This window comes from Pelophylax lessonae, assembly GCF_965119305.1.
Source record: "Pelophylax lessonae genome assembly, chromosome: 2".
NCBI lineage: Eukaryota > Metazoa > Chordata > Amphibia > Anura > Ranidae > Pelophylax > Pelophylax lessonae.
In genome coordinates, this window is record NC_138769.1 from 295647911 (window position 1) to 295663143 (window position 15233).

At 43.7% G+C, this 15233-nt stretch overlaps 1 protein-coding gene across 2 annotated transcripts in view; it reads left to right on the plus strand.

Moving 5' to 3' along the window:
- Nucleotides 1-15233, plus strand: part of CEPT1 (choline/ethanolamine phosphotransferase 1) — a 126691-nt gene that overhangs the window by 30302 nt on the left and 81156 nt on the right. Inside the window, exons 1-2 of one of the 2 annotated variants that reach the window (XM_082247784.1) lie at nt 7358-7428; nt 7794-8164. In XM_082247784.1, coding sequence (XP_082103910.1) covers nt 7829-8164 — 336 coding nt within the window. In that variant the 5' untranslated portion in view covers nt 7358-7428; nt 7794-7828. Of the gene's footprint in view, nt 1-7357; nt 7429-7793; nt 8165-15233 lie in introns of those variants that run through there. The other variant, XM_082247783.1, reaches the window with a different exon arrangement.

Sequence of the window (15233 nt, forward strand, 5' to 3'; positions counted from 1 at the left end):
TGAGCTCCCAGCGGAGGTATACGCGCTCATATACACAGCCAGGGACAGCCGGTGATGCGGCCAGCTAGGGGGCGTGTGACGTCACGTGTTGATGCGTCAACGATTTTTCTTAGTCGACACGTCGTGGCAGCCCTACTGTACATATGTGTGCCTGTAAAAATGTTTCTGTAAATACACTGCTCAAAAAAATTAAAGGAACACTTTTTATTCAGAGTACAGCATCAAGTTAAACCCCTGGGATATTGATGTGGTCAGTTAAGTAGCGGAGGGGGGTAGGTAATCCGTTTCAGCTGCTTTTGGTGTTAATGAAATTAACAGGTGCACTAGATGGGCAACAATGAGACAACCCCCAAAACAGGAATGGTTTTACACCTGGAGGCCACTGAAATGTTTTTTCCCTACTCCGATTTTTTTTTTTTACTGTTTTTCACTAGTTTTGCATTTGGCTAGGGTCAGTGCCAATACTGGTAGCATGAGGCGATTAGGAATCGGGATGAAATCCTTGGACCCATTGTCAAACCCTAAGCTGGTGCAGTGGGTCCTGGTTTCCTCCTGGTGCATGCCCATGCCAGGCCCCATGTGGTGAAGAGTATGCAGCCAAGTCCCAGAGAATGAAGGAATTGATACCATTGAATGGCCCCCATGCTCGTCTGACCTAAATGTAATAGACCACTTCTGGGACATTATGCTTTAGTCCATCCGACGCCTCCAGGTTGCACCTCAGTCTATTCTGGAGCTCAGTGAAGCCCTGGTCCAAATCTGGGACGAAATACACCAGGACACCATCCATTGTCTCATTAGGAGCATGCCCCGATATCAGGCATGTATACAAGCACGTAGGGGCCATACAAACTACTGAGTACCATTTTTGAGTTGCTGCAGTGAAATTTCAGAAAAATGGACTAGCCTGCTGCATTATTTTTTTTACTTTGATTTTCTGGGTGTTTTTGAGTTCAGCCCTCTGTATATAGGTTGATAATTTTCATTTCCATCAAACGATGTGGCATCCTTTTCTGTCCTAACTCATTACTCATATATATATTGAGGGGCTTTTAAACTAGGTGATGGGGGAGGGTACAGATGTAGAATTAGCCAGCAGGGAGCAAGATTCAGAGGGCACAAATGGGGACATTGGTGGTAGGGTGTTAAGAGCTCCTAAATCCAAGGTGGGTATGGGGAAAAAATCACAAGAGCAGCCTAAAAACATCAAATAAGGATATGGTATGCATCTGGTCAAAATTACGAGGTTTGTATACCAATGGCAGAAGCCTGGCCAACAAGATGGGAGAGCTGGAGCTGCTGATGTTTGAGGAGGACTTTGATTTTGTGGGGATAACAGAGACTTGGTTCGACAACTCTCATGAATGGATGGCGACCATTCAGGGGTATTCCCTTTAACGCAGAGATAGAGAAGGTAAAAAAGGGGGAGGGGTATGTCTGTATATTAAGAACAGTGTACAGGTTAATATGAGGGATGATATTAATAATGGAGCTATGGACGAGGCAGAATCCCTATGGGTAGAATTTAAAAGGGAAGGCACTATAGAGAAGGTAATATTGGGGCGTATGCTATAGGCCCCCCAACCAGAGGGAGGAGGGGGAGGCGGACCTCTTTTTACAGATAGGATTGGTAGCAAGGATGGGGAATGTCATTATAATGGGGAACTTTAATTATCCAGATAAATAGACTGGGCAGAAGGAACCACGCATTCAGCCAAGGCTCGGCAATTCCTAAATGTTTTGCAGGACAATTTTATGGGTCAGATGGTGAACGCACCGACAAGAAACAATGTGGTCCTTGACCTACTGATTACCAACTATACAGACCTGCTCACGGATATAGAAATATGGGGCAACTTAGGAAACAGTGACCATAGGTCAATTAGTTTCAGTATTAATTATAGTAATAGGAAACACAAGGGTAATATAAGGACACTGAATTTCAAAAGAGCCAATTTCCCAAAACTGCGCTCTTTGCTAGAAAATATCAAATGGGATAGAACCCTGGGAACAAAGAACACACAGGAAAAATGGGAGTGCTTCAAGTGCATACTAAGCAAGGGGATTGGCCAGTGCATTCCAAGGGGAAATAAATTTAAAAGAGCAAAATTAAACCCTGGGTGGCTAAACTCCAACATAAAAATGCATATTAATACTAAAGAAAAGGCCTTCAAAAAACACAAGGCTGAGGGGTCATTGGCAGCATTCAAGCATTACAAAGAGTGTAATAAAAAAGATGTAAAGGCGAAATCAAGGCGGCTAAAATAGAACACGAGAGACATATAGCGTAAGAGAGTAAAAAGAACCTCAATAAATTCTTCAAGTATATAAACAGTAAGAAAGCGAGGCCAGAACTTATTGGCCCCATAAAAGACGACGAAGGAAATCTGGCCACAGAGAGAAGGCGAAAGTGTTAAATAATTTCTTCTCTTCAGTCTTCACAAAAGAATCGGGGGCTATACTAACCCAGCTTGTAATGCTAAACTTAATAACACACCTCAGGAAGTACCGCCATGGATAACAGAAGATAGACTTAGAAACAAACTAGAGAAACTTAATAAATAAATCACCGGGACCGGATGGCTTGCACCCGAGGGTTCTTACAGAGCTCAGCCAGGTGATTGCCAGAACATTATTCTTGATATTTGGATAGTCTACAGACGGGTATGGTGCCAGCTGATTGGAAAAAAGCCAACGTGGTACCAATATTTAAAAAAAGGGCCGAGATATATCCCGGGTAACTATAGGCCCGTCAGCCTAACATCAGTAGTCTGCAAGATTTAGGAGGGGATGTGAAGGGTCCACACACAAGCAGGGGCGTAACTACAGGGGTTGCAGGGGTTGCAATCGCTACCGGGCCCCATGCTCCAGGGGGCCCGGTAGCAAACCAGTGGGTGAACTTCCAGGATCTCAAAGGTCACACTTGTGACCGGGCACTGGCATTGCACCACTGTGGGGAGGCCCCAAGATTGCAGGAAGGGGGCCCACTGCAGAACTTGTGAAAGGATCCTGCTGCGGGGCCATGCAACGAGAGTAAAGAGCCCCAGGATCAGTGGGAAGAGCCCCGGGCTTGAAGGGAAGGGCCCCGGCCAGGGGTCTGGGGGGCCCTTCATGGTTTCTCTGCATCGGGGCCCTGAAGATTCTAGTTACGCCTCTGCACACAAGACTTTAGTAATGAAAACGGTATGATTAGTAGTAATCAGCATGGATTCATGAAAAATCGTTCTTGCCAATCCATTCTATTAACCTTCTACGATGAAGTGAGCTGCCACCTAGATAAAGGTAAGCCTGTGGATGTGGTGTATCTGGACTTTTCAAAGGCCTTTGACACTGTTCCCCACAAACTCTTACTGTACAAACTAAGGAATGTAGGTATGGACCATAGGGTGAGTACTTGGATAGAGAACTGGCTCCAGGGGAGAGTCCAGATGGTGGTGATTAATGGGGAGTACTCGGATTGGGTGGGTGTGGAAAGTGGGGTCCCCCAAGGTTCCTGGTGTCCTGGGACCAATCCTGTTTAATTTATTCATAAAAGCTCTAGAGGAGGGGATATCTAGTACAATCTCAGTATTTGCGGATGATACTAAACTAAGCATGCCAAAAAATGTAAAGTAATGCACTTGGGCATCAGAAACACGAAAGCAAGCTACTCACTAGGGGGGAAACCTCTGGGTGAATCTAAGATGGAAAAGGATCTGGGGGTACTGGTGGACAACGGGCTTTGCAGTGGCATGCAATGCAAAGCCAACAGAATAAATATAGGAAATGCTGCGCAATATGAAGTGCTTGGAAAACTTATAAAAAGCCAACAGAATACTGGCATATGTATAAAATAGGGAATTCACTGCAGAAATAAAGAGATTATTCTCCCACTCTACAAGACTCTGGTCTGGCCACATCTGGAGTATGCTGTCCAGTTCTGGGCACCGGTCCTCAGGAAGGATGTGCTGGAACTGGAGAGAGTCCAGAGAAGGGCAACAAAATAATTAGAGGAATGGAGGGCATCAGCTATGAGGAAAGACTACTAGCACTGAACTTTTCTCTCTGGAGAAGAGATACCAATGTACAAATGATACCAATGTACAAATACTGTACTGTTGACCCTAGCATAAGGAACAAACTTTTTAGAGAAAGGGAATACAATAAGACACGTGGCCACTCACTAAAACTAGAGGGAAAGCGGTTTAACTTTAAATACGTAAGGGGTTCTTCACTGTCAGAGCAGTAAGGATCTGGAATTCGCTTCCACAAGCAGTCATATCAGCAGGGAGCATCGATGGTTTCAAAAAACTATTAGATGGGCACCTTAAAGACTGCAACATACAGGGGTACACAATGTACGGTTAACAGCAAACACACACATCATGGATTGAACTGGATTGACTTATGTCTTTTTTCAACCTCACAAACTATGTGTGTGTGTGTGTGTGTGTGTGTGTGTGTGTGTGTGTGTGTGTGTGTGTGTGTGTATATGTATGTATATATATATATATATTATTGTGTGTGTCTGTAAATCCAGGAAGGGAACAGGCAGCAGCTTCAGCTGGTGCATTTATACGGAGACTTGATTATCATCATTAGTCATTTAGGTCAACATTGGATCATTCAGAGATCCTCACTGAACTTCTGCAGAGAGTTTGCTGCACTGAAAGTAAAGGGGCTGAATAATTTTGCACGCCCAATTTTTCAGTTTTTTTATTTGTTAAAGTTTGAAATATCCAATAAATTTTGTTCCACTTCATGATTGTGTCCCGCTTGTTGTTGATTCTTCACAAAAAATTACAGTTTTATATTTATGTTTGAAGCCTGAAATGTGGCAAAAGGTCGCAAAGTTCAAGGGGGCCGAATTCTTTCGCAAGGCACTGTAATTATAATATCGCTTAATTTAATATAATACTTTCATTATATAGTTGATTATTCTACTTTTTTTTTTTTTTTATACTGTACTTTAAAAATGCCTCGTGTTTGCTTTGCCTGGTTTAGTTTCACCTAGCTACTGGTGCTTGACCTTCCTTAATTTCTTGGCTAACCTCCACCTAATGTCCTTACCCTATCCAATGAGAATGTCATTAAAGGCCACTGAGCCAATGGCATGCCAGTGGAATGTCAGTTTGTTGAGCTTAGAAATAAAGTCGTTGGGGCCTGATGATAAGGCAAGTTGAGGGGGGCACAGAAAAAACAACTTTGGGTAGTAAAGGTAGTGGCAGACATACTCCTGTCTTTGCTGTCAAGAAGGACTCTACTTATAATAACTTTAAACTTTACTTATTGTTCAACTGTTGAGCAAGATTTAGGACACCAAAGAAAAGATCTAGTAGAACTGCTAATGATGCACCAATCCAATATGTACTATTGTTTGCCCAGACATGATCTGATTGCAAAAGTCATCAGAAGAATCTGTGATCTCATCACTTATGTCAGAGTGTGAAGTATGCAGCACAACACTTTCCATAAGCCAGGGGCATTTTGAAATCCGGTGATGTGATGAAAAACAGTCACCAAAAGTTGTTAAATAATTTCACTCCTAAAACACTGTCTAGAGAATAAACTGGTAACTGTTTTAAGGAAAATACATGTTGTAATAGAAATGCCAGCTTATGTTTGTTCAACCTGAGGTATACTGACCATGCTGCCGCTTTGTTTAGCTCTACCAGGGCAGCTGGGATTTGAGGCATGCTGGCTTACTGATAGAAATTTCAAACAGACCACAGCCACCTGTCAAAAGAATAAAAGTCCGCTACAAAAGCTGTAGCTACTGACTTAAAAAAAAAAAAAAAAAAAAAAACAGCCACTCGCCTGTCCCAGGATCCAGCGGTGCACTCAGCCCAACCGCCTTCATCCTCTGTCCTCCCTTGGCGGTGTCAGCATTTTCACTATGGGCAACCCAGCTATGACAAAAAGAGTTATGGGTATATCAGCACTATGGTGCTGTATAAAACGTGCTTGTTATACGTATCAGTTATGCGAACCAAAAAAAGATTCTTTTTCACAGTTTTAATAATTTAAATAATTTTTTGAAGCTAAAGTGAAAGGTGTAATACCTCATGTGTTAATGACAGAAATGAAACTAGCTCTGCCTCCACATATAAATCACATATATAATGAGTAGTGCTATATAAAAATTGCCAGTGCGTAAATAAAGTCCAATAGTGCAAACAAAGTGTCAGTGCTAATGAATTCTTCTGGTGAAATCCAACGTGCCACTCCATGCTCCCATCCTGAAGTCCCCACTCACCAGCAGTAATATTAAAGCAGGCATGGAATACTTCCTTAGACAAAGCGTGTAGATATGACTCCTCTCCTGTCTTTCAATAATAGGGATCTCATTTCCTACTCCTGACCGGAAATAGCAGGGCCGCCATTTTAGTACACCCTACTATTTAATATTAAGGCTTTGGTTGTACTCTATGCTTCCTATTACTCTACCCTGCTCGTTTATGTACCTTTTAAAACCACTTTACCACTGGAGGATTTTGCTGTCTTACGTCTGGGCCACTTTTTGTGATTCGGCGCTGTGCGACTTTAACTGACAATTGCGTGGTCGTGCGACGCCGTACCCAAACGAAATTTACATCCTTGTTTTTTTTCCCCACAAAAAAAGGGAAGAAAAGGACATCAATTTCATTTGTTACAGCTTCGCACGACCGTGCAATTGTCCATTACATTCACGCAGTTTCCGAATTGCAAAATAGGGCCTGGTCTTTGAGCAGCCAAATCCTCCTTAAGTGGTTAAGCCTCATGCACACTAGAGGTTATCAAAACGTCAGTAGAAAGCTGTAGCTGTAGAAGGAGTTTTTCGTTTTTTTGCGGTAGCGTTCTGCGTTATTTAGCCTTTTCCAGCTGTAGCAGTCTTTAGCTTTCTCTTTTTTTTTTTTTTTAGCAAAACTATACTCCCACAAAAGCTTGTGGCTCAAAAACATTGATAAACTCCAAATAGCTGCTTTTTTTTGGGCGTTTTTCAGCGTTTTTAAGCTTTTATCAGAGTTATAGCATTTTTACAGCTGAAAAATTCCTCTTAAAACCCACTAGTTTTGGGTTTTTTTCAGCCACAAAATGCCCCTGCCAAAATCTGCTGTTAACAGCCTATGTGTGCATGGACACACAGGATAACATGCTGGGGAGTGTACGGACTGGAGGAAAAAAAACGTCTGACGCCAAAAACAGCCGCTGTAAAAATGTTCAGTGTGCATGAGGCCTTCAAATAAAATTTTGACAAGTACCCTGAAACTGAAAGCAACTCAGTTGACAAAAGAAAAAAAAAGCCACTTCTCAGAAGAGTTGCAATTCTCAGAAGTTATGCTGACAGTTACTCTGATCTTCACTCTGTTGCAGTGCTCTGCAAGGGCTTAGTAGTGTCATAGCAGCTTGTGTGTCGAACCTTTTGGCCGGTGTATCTCGACAAGAGAGTGGAAGTTGGAGTCACTGGTGGTGAGAGTGGTATTATTCTTTTACTGCTTTTATTTTTTCTTGCGAGTGTCACTTCAACAAATCACTGAAAAGTAGTGATCCTTGTGCCATGAGAAGTATCAGGATTATTGTTATTTACACAGGTTGAACTGGATGGACTATTGTATTTATTCAACCTAACTACTATGTTATTCTGATGGTTAAAGAAAATCTTGGATGTTTGCTATTTGAAAATCAAAGATCATTTTTAGCAATTTAAGATTGCAAAATAGCTTATATCAAGATTATATGCATTCTGTCATTTTTGACTAATACTAAGTAAGACTTTATATCTATAAACAGATAATTTTGCAGACAGAATTTTACACTCTTTTCTGTTTTTCCAGATTTCTCTTTGGATTGACACCACAATTTAAACTCCATGAGTACACAAAGGTCAAGGAGACGATGTGTGGAACTTCAGCCAGAACTTTCTTCGGGTTGTGAGCATACTCCCAGAACAATGTATGCTCTAAGCAAGTTTGTAGAAATGCCAACTCCACCACTGTCACGGCATCAGTTGAAGAGATTGGAGGAACATCGTTACAAAAGTTGTGGAAAATCATTGCTGGAGCCATTAATGCAGGGATTTTGGGAATGGTTGGTAGGAAAGGTTCCAACATGGATTGCACCAAACCTCATTACCATCATAGGACTTGCAGTCAATATCTTTACAACAGTAGTGCTAGCATGTTACTGCCCGACAGCAACAGAACAGGTAAAAAGTTATTTTCTTTTGTGAGAGGTCTGTTTTATGTTTTCTTTTCTACAATCGAAAATGCTTCCATTGTATAGAGCAGGTTTTTCTTGCAAACAATAGTCGGAGGCTTTTATTTGTACTTCTGTTGGAATTACGGAAACAAATTCTGAAAGAGCAGCAAAATGGGATTTTCAAGGTACCAAGAAGACAAATTGATGTATAAAAATAACAGAATTTTATTGAGATATTGGATTAAAAACAATCTTTCACATATAAAATCACAGTACAGTAGCCATACGATTATGATACAAAATGCAGTAATTCCAGCTCTACATGTTTCGCCAGCCTGTGGCTTCTTCAGGAAACTTTAATGAGTACCGCATACATAATCGCTAAAAGTTAAAAACTGCATATTAGTCATAATCACAACTACCGCAAATAGAGGTAGATTATCACAAGAATTGCTACAAATACATTTTTTGATATTGAATATTACTCAAGAATGCATATGATTTGAAGGTTATTATTATATGGCCCTCTTACCTGACTGTGCATCAAATATTTTTAGTGTACTGCGTATCACGAGGGTAATCCAAAGAGATATCAGTGAAACCCCAGGGAGGGGTGCTGAATCCCCAATCGGGCCTGTGCAAAATAAAAGGGGGAATCAACTATGAAAAAGAGGGGATTTGCCCACATAACACCCGGCAACTTTATCTCAAATTCTGAATGTATACCAATTTAAAAAAGATGATACCATGAGATATGGCTACATGCAGCCCACATGCTGAGTCATGGAGTCAACATAGGCTGGTCTCTGCATTTTGATGAAGATAGGCAGAGGTGTTACCACCCATCTTTCCATCAGACATCAGTCCATTTATGAACAGCTGTGACATTTCATAACTTAAAATGATACTAAAGGTACAAATGTGTTTATTTATTTATTTTTTTAACTACCATGTTATACTTTGCAATGGTTTTGCACAGAGCAGCTACTTGTTATGGGGGCACTTGTGCATGCTTGCTCCTGAGCTCCGCTTTGTGTGTGTCCGCTGACACACAGAAAGGGGCTCAGGCCCGCCCCCGCTCCCTCATCACTGGCTGTGATTAACAGCAGTCAATTGTGATTGACACATTGGTGTTGATTGAGATGGGAGAGCAGGTGCCGTCTTGCACATCACTAGACTAAGATCGGGGCTCAGGTAAGCATTCGGTCTTGGTGGGAACTGCACACAGATGCTTTTTTAACTCATGCATAGAATGCATGAAGGTAAAAAAAAAAAAACCTTCAACTTTTAGAACCACTTTAACAACAGGGATCTGGTCTACAACATGAATTTGTTAGAAACTGGATCTCAGCTCATAGGCTTTTAAAATAGTGCAGCCTACAGTGGGAGAAAAGAATTGCCTCCTTTTTAAAATAATCACATTTTGTTTCCTAGCAGCCTGAAATGACGACCGACACCATTTTTATTTTATCCAGCTATATTTACTCAGCGCAACTTATAACCTCCATAGTGTAAGATATAACACCAACATATCTTGTAAACTCAATCCGGTGTAGCTAATCACCTTCTCAATGGCACACAAAGCTGACTTTGGACTAGATAAAACACAGCAGACCAACACCAGCAGATGTCATGGCTCCCCAAACCTTTATGGACTGTAGAAAATTTTGTATTTCATTTGGAAATCAAGGTCCCAGAGTTTGGTGGAAGAGCGAAGAAGGCCAAAGAATCCAAGTTACATGAGGTCCTGTGTTATATTTAGTCCAAAGTCAGCGCAGCCCACTACCAGGAAATTCTAGAGCACTTCATGCTTCCCTCTGTTGACCAGCTTTATGGAGATGCTGATTTAATTTTCCAGCAGGACTTGGCACCTGCCTAAACTGCCAAAGTACCAATACCTGGTTTAATGATCATGGTATTACTGTGCTTGATTGGCCAAAAAACTCGCCTGACCTAAACCCCATAGAGAATCTGTGGGGTATTGTCAAGAGGAAGATAAGAGACACCAGACCCAACAATGCAGATGAGCTGAAGGGTGCTATCAAAGCAACTTAGGCTTCCATTACACCTCACCAGTGCCACAGGCTGATCGCCTCTCTGCCACGCCGCATTGATGCAGTAATTCATGCAAAAGGAGCACCCGACCAAGTATTGAGTGCATAATATACTGTACATGATGGACACACTTTTCAGTAATTGGTCTTGTGTAATATTCTAATTTTCTGAGACACCGAACTTTGGGTTTTCACTAGCTGTAAGCCATAATCCTCAAAATTTAAAAGAGAGAAATACTTGAAATATATCATTCTGTGTAACTCATCTATATAAAATATAAATGTTTCCTTTTTTAATTGAATTACTGACATAAATACATTTTTTGATGATGTTGTAATTTTTTGAGATGCACCTATATATGGGAGGGTTGCAAGAAAAAAGCCACTTCAGGTGTCCTGGTCAGATGAGACTAAAATTGAATTATTTGGCCTCAACACCAAACGATGTGTCTGGCGGAAATCCAATACATCTCACCATCCAAATAACACCATTCCTACAGTAAAGCATGGAGGTCGTAATATCCTGTTATGGAGTGTTTTTCTGCAACAGGGACTGGAGCACTTGTAAGGATAGAAGGAAAAATGAATGGGGAAACAAAATGTTAAAGCGTAACTCCTCTGGGTGATCTCTGTACATTGCAGGGATTTTAACAAACTTTGTTGCTGATTCCTACCTTTTGTTATTCTGAAGAAATCATTGTTTGTTCTGCTGTGCCTTTGTGCTGAGTGGGTCAAATGGGAGTGGTTTCATAATTATCTATCAGCTGTGGCAGCTGCAGGGCTCTAATGAGGAAAGCTGCTGGGCCTGCATTCCTTTAGACGTGTTCCTATTGGGAGCATCTCACCAAAAATGCAATTTGTGTTGCAGGGGATGCCAGAAATCTGACTTGTATCTCAGGCAGACTTCTAGGAAAATTGGTGAGCCAATCACACAAGCAGGAAATGTTTCTGGAGTGTGGTCAGTACACATTCTGGGTACAGAGCAGCTCTAGGTAGCCATATTGCATTGCATTTTCAGGAAAATTACAACAGCTGTAGATTAAAAAGGAAAGGTCATTTTTAATAACATTCAATTAAAATATGATTTGTGTCACAATTGTATACGCTATATTGTTTTTTCTTTATTTACTGATTTTTTTTTTTTCCCCACGAAAGTGGAGTTACCCTTTAAATTCTTGAGGAAAATCTGCTGCCCTCTGCCAGAAAGTTGTCAATGGGAAGAAGATTTACCTTCTAACATGACAATGACCCAAAGCACAAAATGAGAAGGGAGAAAAAGGTTAGGGTCCTTGTATGGTCTAGTCAGAGCCCAGACTTTAAATCCCATTGAAAATCTGTGGAATGGCTTGACTGCAGTCCATAAACCGTCACCACCAAATTTAACTGAACTTGAGCAGTTCTGCAAAGAAGAGTGGGCAAATATTGAAAATTCTAGATGTGCAAAGTTAGAGACCTATCCCAACGGACTAAAGACTATAATTAAAGCAAAAGGTTGTTCAATAAAAGGCTGACACAAGGGGTTGATCCTTTTTTTCCGACTCCGTAATTCTGTTTTTGAATTATTATTTTTTATTTTTTTTTACATGGTGTTATATCTTTCACTTGGATGCTCTAAGTTGCACTGAGTAAATACAGTTGGATAAAACCAAAAACTGTCTTAATTTCAGGCTTCAAAGCAACACAATGTGATTATTTTAAAGGGGGTGATTCTTTTCTATACCCACTGTGTTTATTACCAGTTATTCCTTTGTATTCTCTTACTGTCATAGCAGAAATTTTGTATTTCTCCTATCACCTTCCAGGATGGCAAACAAGTGAGAGATGAGAGGCTGCTCTCTACAGGAAACGCAATCAGTTCTCCCACAGCGAAAAATGTATTTCTCTTTTGTTCACTGACGGACATAGCTGCTGCTTTAAATCATAGACAGATGGGTAATAAGCCCCTTTCACTAGGAGTGACCAGGTAGAGCCAAAGACTTGGACACGCCCAGGGGGGTGGGGTCCCTGGGTTATTACCCCTGGCCTCACCGTTGCATCTTCAGTTTTAGCTGCCTGGTCTTAGGAGTGGCCAAACAGCTCCCTGCTGGGACCTTTTTGTCCTAGCTCTTTTAAATGTCCTAAAGGGAGCCTTTTTTATTTTATTTTTTGTTGCTGCTGACTCCAGTTCCTGTGGCATGCTGGCTGGGTTTCGGACTGGCTTTGAGAGCCTTACGAGCTCCCAGCTTGTGCCAGCGATCGCTTGCAGAACGTAGCTCCGCACTGGGTCTCCATAGCGACTATAGTCCCACGGATGGGAACTGGCCTGCGGGTAAAACACCCCGCCAAGACGCACACACCTGGCATGCCAGCGTCGCAACGTGCCCCTTAGCCGACAGCGCCCTCACTGCAGTGCAGAGGCAGTCTGTCAGGGTAGACGCCCACCCTCAGCAGCGTTGTCTGGTTAGTGGGCCTGGGGGGACGTGGGCTCCTCCATAGGTGAGTAAGACCCTCGGGTACCCATACCTCCTACCACCCTCCTCCAATATGAGGGTTCACCTGGGACCTTTCCCTCCTACCCTGACCTCTTCCTACCCTGGGCTCTGGACCACCGGGACACTTTTAGTGGGGGGTCCCCTATGTAAGTTGCCTCAGGTGTTATACCGGGTAGTGGACGGTGGGGGGGAGGCCTCGGAGGGGGGTACATGGTTGCGCCTCATACCGCTACCTTGGGGGGGGGGATTCCATCCACCGGGATGACCCCCGCCAGGGCCCCCAGGCCTGTTACTAGGGTAGGTCTCACTAGGCCCGAGGTCCAGTGCTCATCGATGCGAAGCTGCCATTTTGCCATGGCCTGCAGCCTTAACAGGCCTCAGCAGCCTGCCTGGATATCCATATCACTGTAATGCCGGTGGCCATTTTGCTGGAGCCGGAGATAAAACAGCACAGGAGCTTCTGGCTCTTGTGGGCGGGGGCGTTTCCTTCTATCTTCTCCATTCTGCTGAGGGACTTTGCTGTGTTCTCTATGTAGTAACTACTCTAGAGCGGTTTCAGGCCTTTAGGGGGCTTAGGAGCACCCCCTGGAATAGCTCTACGTGCATCGCGATTGCCTCTTAAAGGCGCAGTGCACGCCGGTAGCGGCGGACTTGCTGGGACCTGTGGTACCTTTGTCCTCACTTAGCCTCAGGGGCGTTAATATTTGGCAATTGGGCGCGGATTGCTCCCTCTTAGGCCATTGCTCCTGTTTTTAGGAGAAGCTTCTGTTTAACCCCTTTGTGGTGCAGGTTCCGGTGTTTCCCCTTTTCCTTGTCTTCTCTTTACTTTCTTACTGTGCCATTCCTACTGTTTGGCCATACGTCTAACATGGATTCCCCAAGTTTGTCTGCGACCCCCCGATGTATCGTTGGGGCCAGCTTCTGATGCTCATGATGTGACTTTATTGTCTGTGATGCAAGAAATGTCCAGAAAAATGGACAAAGTTATTGCGGCAGCATTTACTAAGAAACGCCCTCGGCCCTCGCCTGTCTCATCTCAGACCTCAGATTCTGAGGCCAATATGGTCGCCGGCGACGCAGACCCCCTTTTGTCGTCCCTGCATTCAGACTTTTCTTACGCGGAAAAGGATGTTTCCACACCTGCCTTGCAAGGCACAGGAAAAGGCGCTGGTAGATGCTTTGATATCCTCAGTGAGGGACACCCTAAAAATCACGGATGCGATTTCTAAATCGCAAGGAGCCTTGGTATCCTTTGGATCCCTCAGGGCAAAGAAATCGGCCAAGGTTTTCCCTTGTCCCTAAGTCTTGTCCGTCTTCGTGGAGGAACAGTGGCGGCGACCTAATCGCACGCTTGCAATCCCCAAACGTTTGGCTAGACACTACCTGTTTGAGGAAGAGATCTTACGCAAATGGACGGTCCCCCCAGATATGCGGTATTAACAAGTCTACAGTTTTACCTGTGGCAGAATCCTCATCTCTCCCTGATCCGGTTAACGGACATATTGAGGTCTTATTCCGACGCCTGTATGCGGTAATGGGATCTATTTTCAGGCCTGCCCTGACTACCTTTCTAGTCTCAGACTATGTTTGAATGGGTAAAGGTTCTGAGACAGGCACGGACCGTAACCCCGTTACCGTCATCAATTAGCGCAGACTCTGGGATTTGAATGCGATGGTAACCTTGACGCTCTTCCGTTTTCGGCCAGACGTTAGTGGCAAGTGTGCTCATCAGATGTGCGATCTAGCTAAAGTCCTGGTCGGCTTCTGGCAGATCTTCCCTTTCGGGGTGATCACCGTTTTGGCTCCTCCTTGGATGACTTGATCAAGACGGTCACTGGGGGAAAGAGCACACTCCTTCCTCACTCGACTAAGGGTAAGTCTCCCTCGCATAAGCGAGGTCCTTCCTTTACAGCCCAGAAGCGTCTTTTTCGTGCGACTGTGTCGCAGAAAACCAAACAGACTTCGGGCGGAAAAGGATTTGGGAAGCGGTGGGCTGGTAAGCCGAAATCCTCTGCCCGCAGCATCTCCAAGCAGACCCCTTCTGCCTGAAGAGGCGCCCCCACCCACTTCAGGGGTGGGGGGACGTCTCTGTTTCTTCCCGGATCCTTGGACCTCACTCATTGCATGACAGGTGGGTCCACGAGGTAATTCAGTCCGGGTACAAGATAGAGTTTAGTTCCCGTCCGCCAGACAGATTTTTTTTTTTTCCCTTCAATCTTCAGCTGTCCCCAGACCACCTTGCGGGGCTGCAGGAAGTGATTCGGGATATGCTGTCACAATGCGTGATTGTACCAGTTCCTCATCAGGAAAGCTTTTGAGGGTTCTATTTAAACCTGTTTACCGTTCCACGGAAGGAGGGCAAATTGCGTCTAATCTTGGACCTCAAAACTCTGAACCGCTTTGTGCACGTCCAGAAATTTCGCACGGAGTCCCTGCAGTCAGTGGTGGCCTGAGGAAGGAGCGCATGCTCCGACAACGCGTCGCCTACGTCATCACGCCCACGTTCCACGCCCAACCCGGAAGTCCGCCGCCGGAGGCGTTGCAGGTGTCC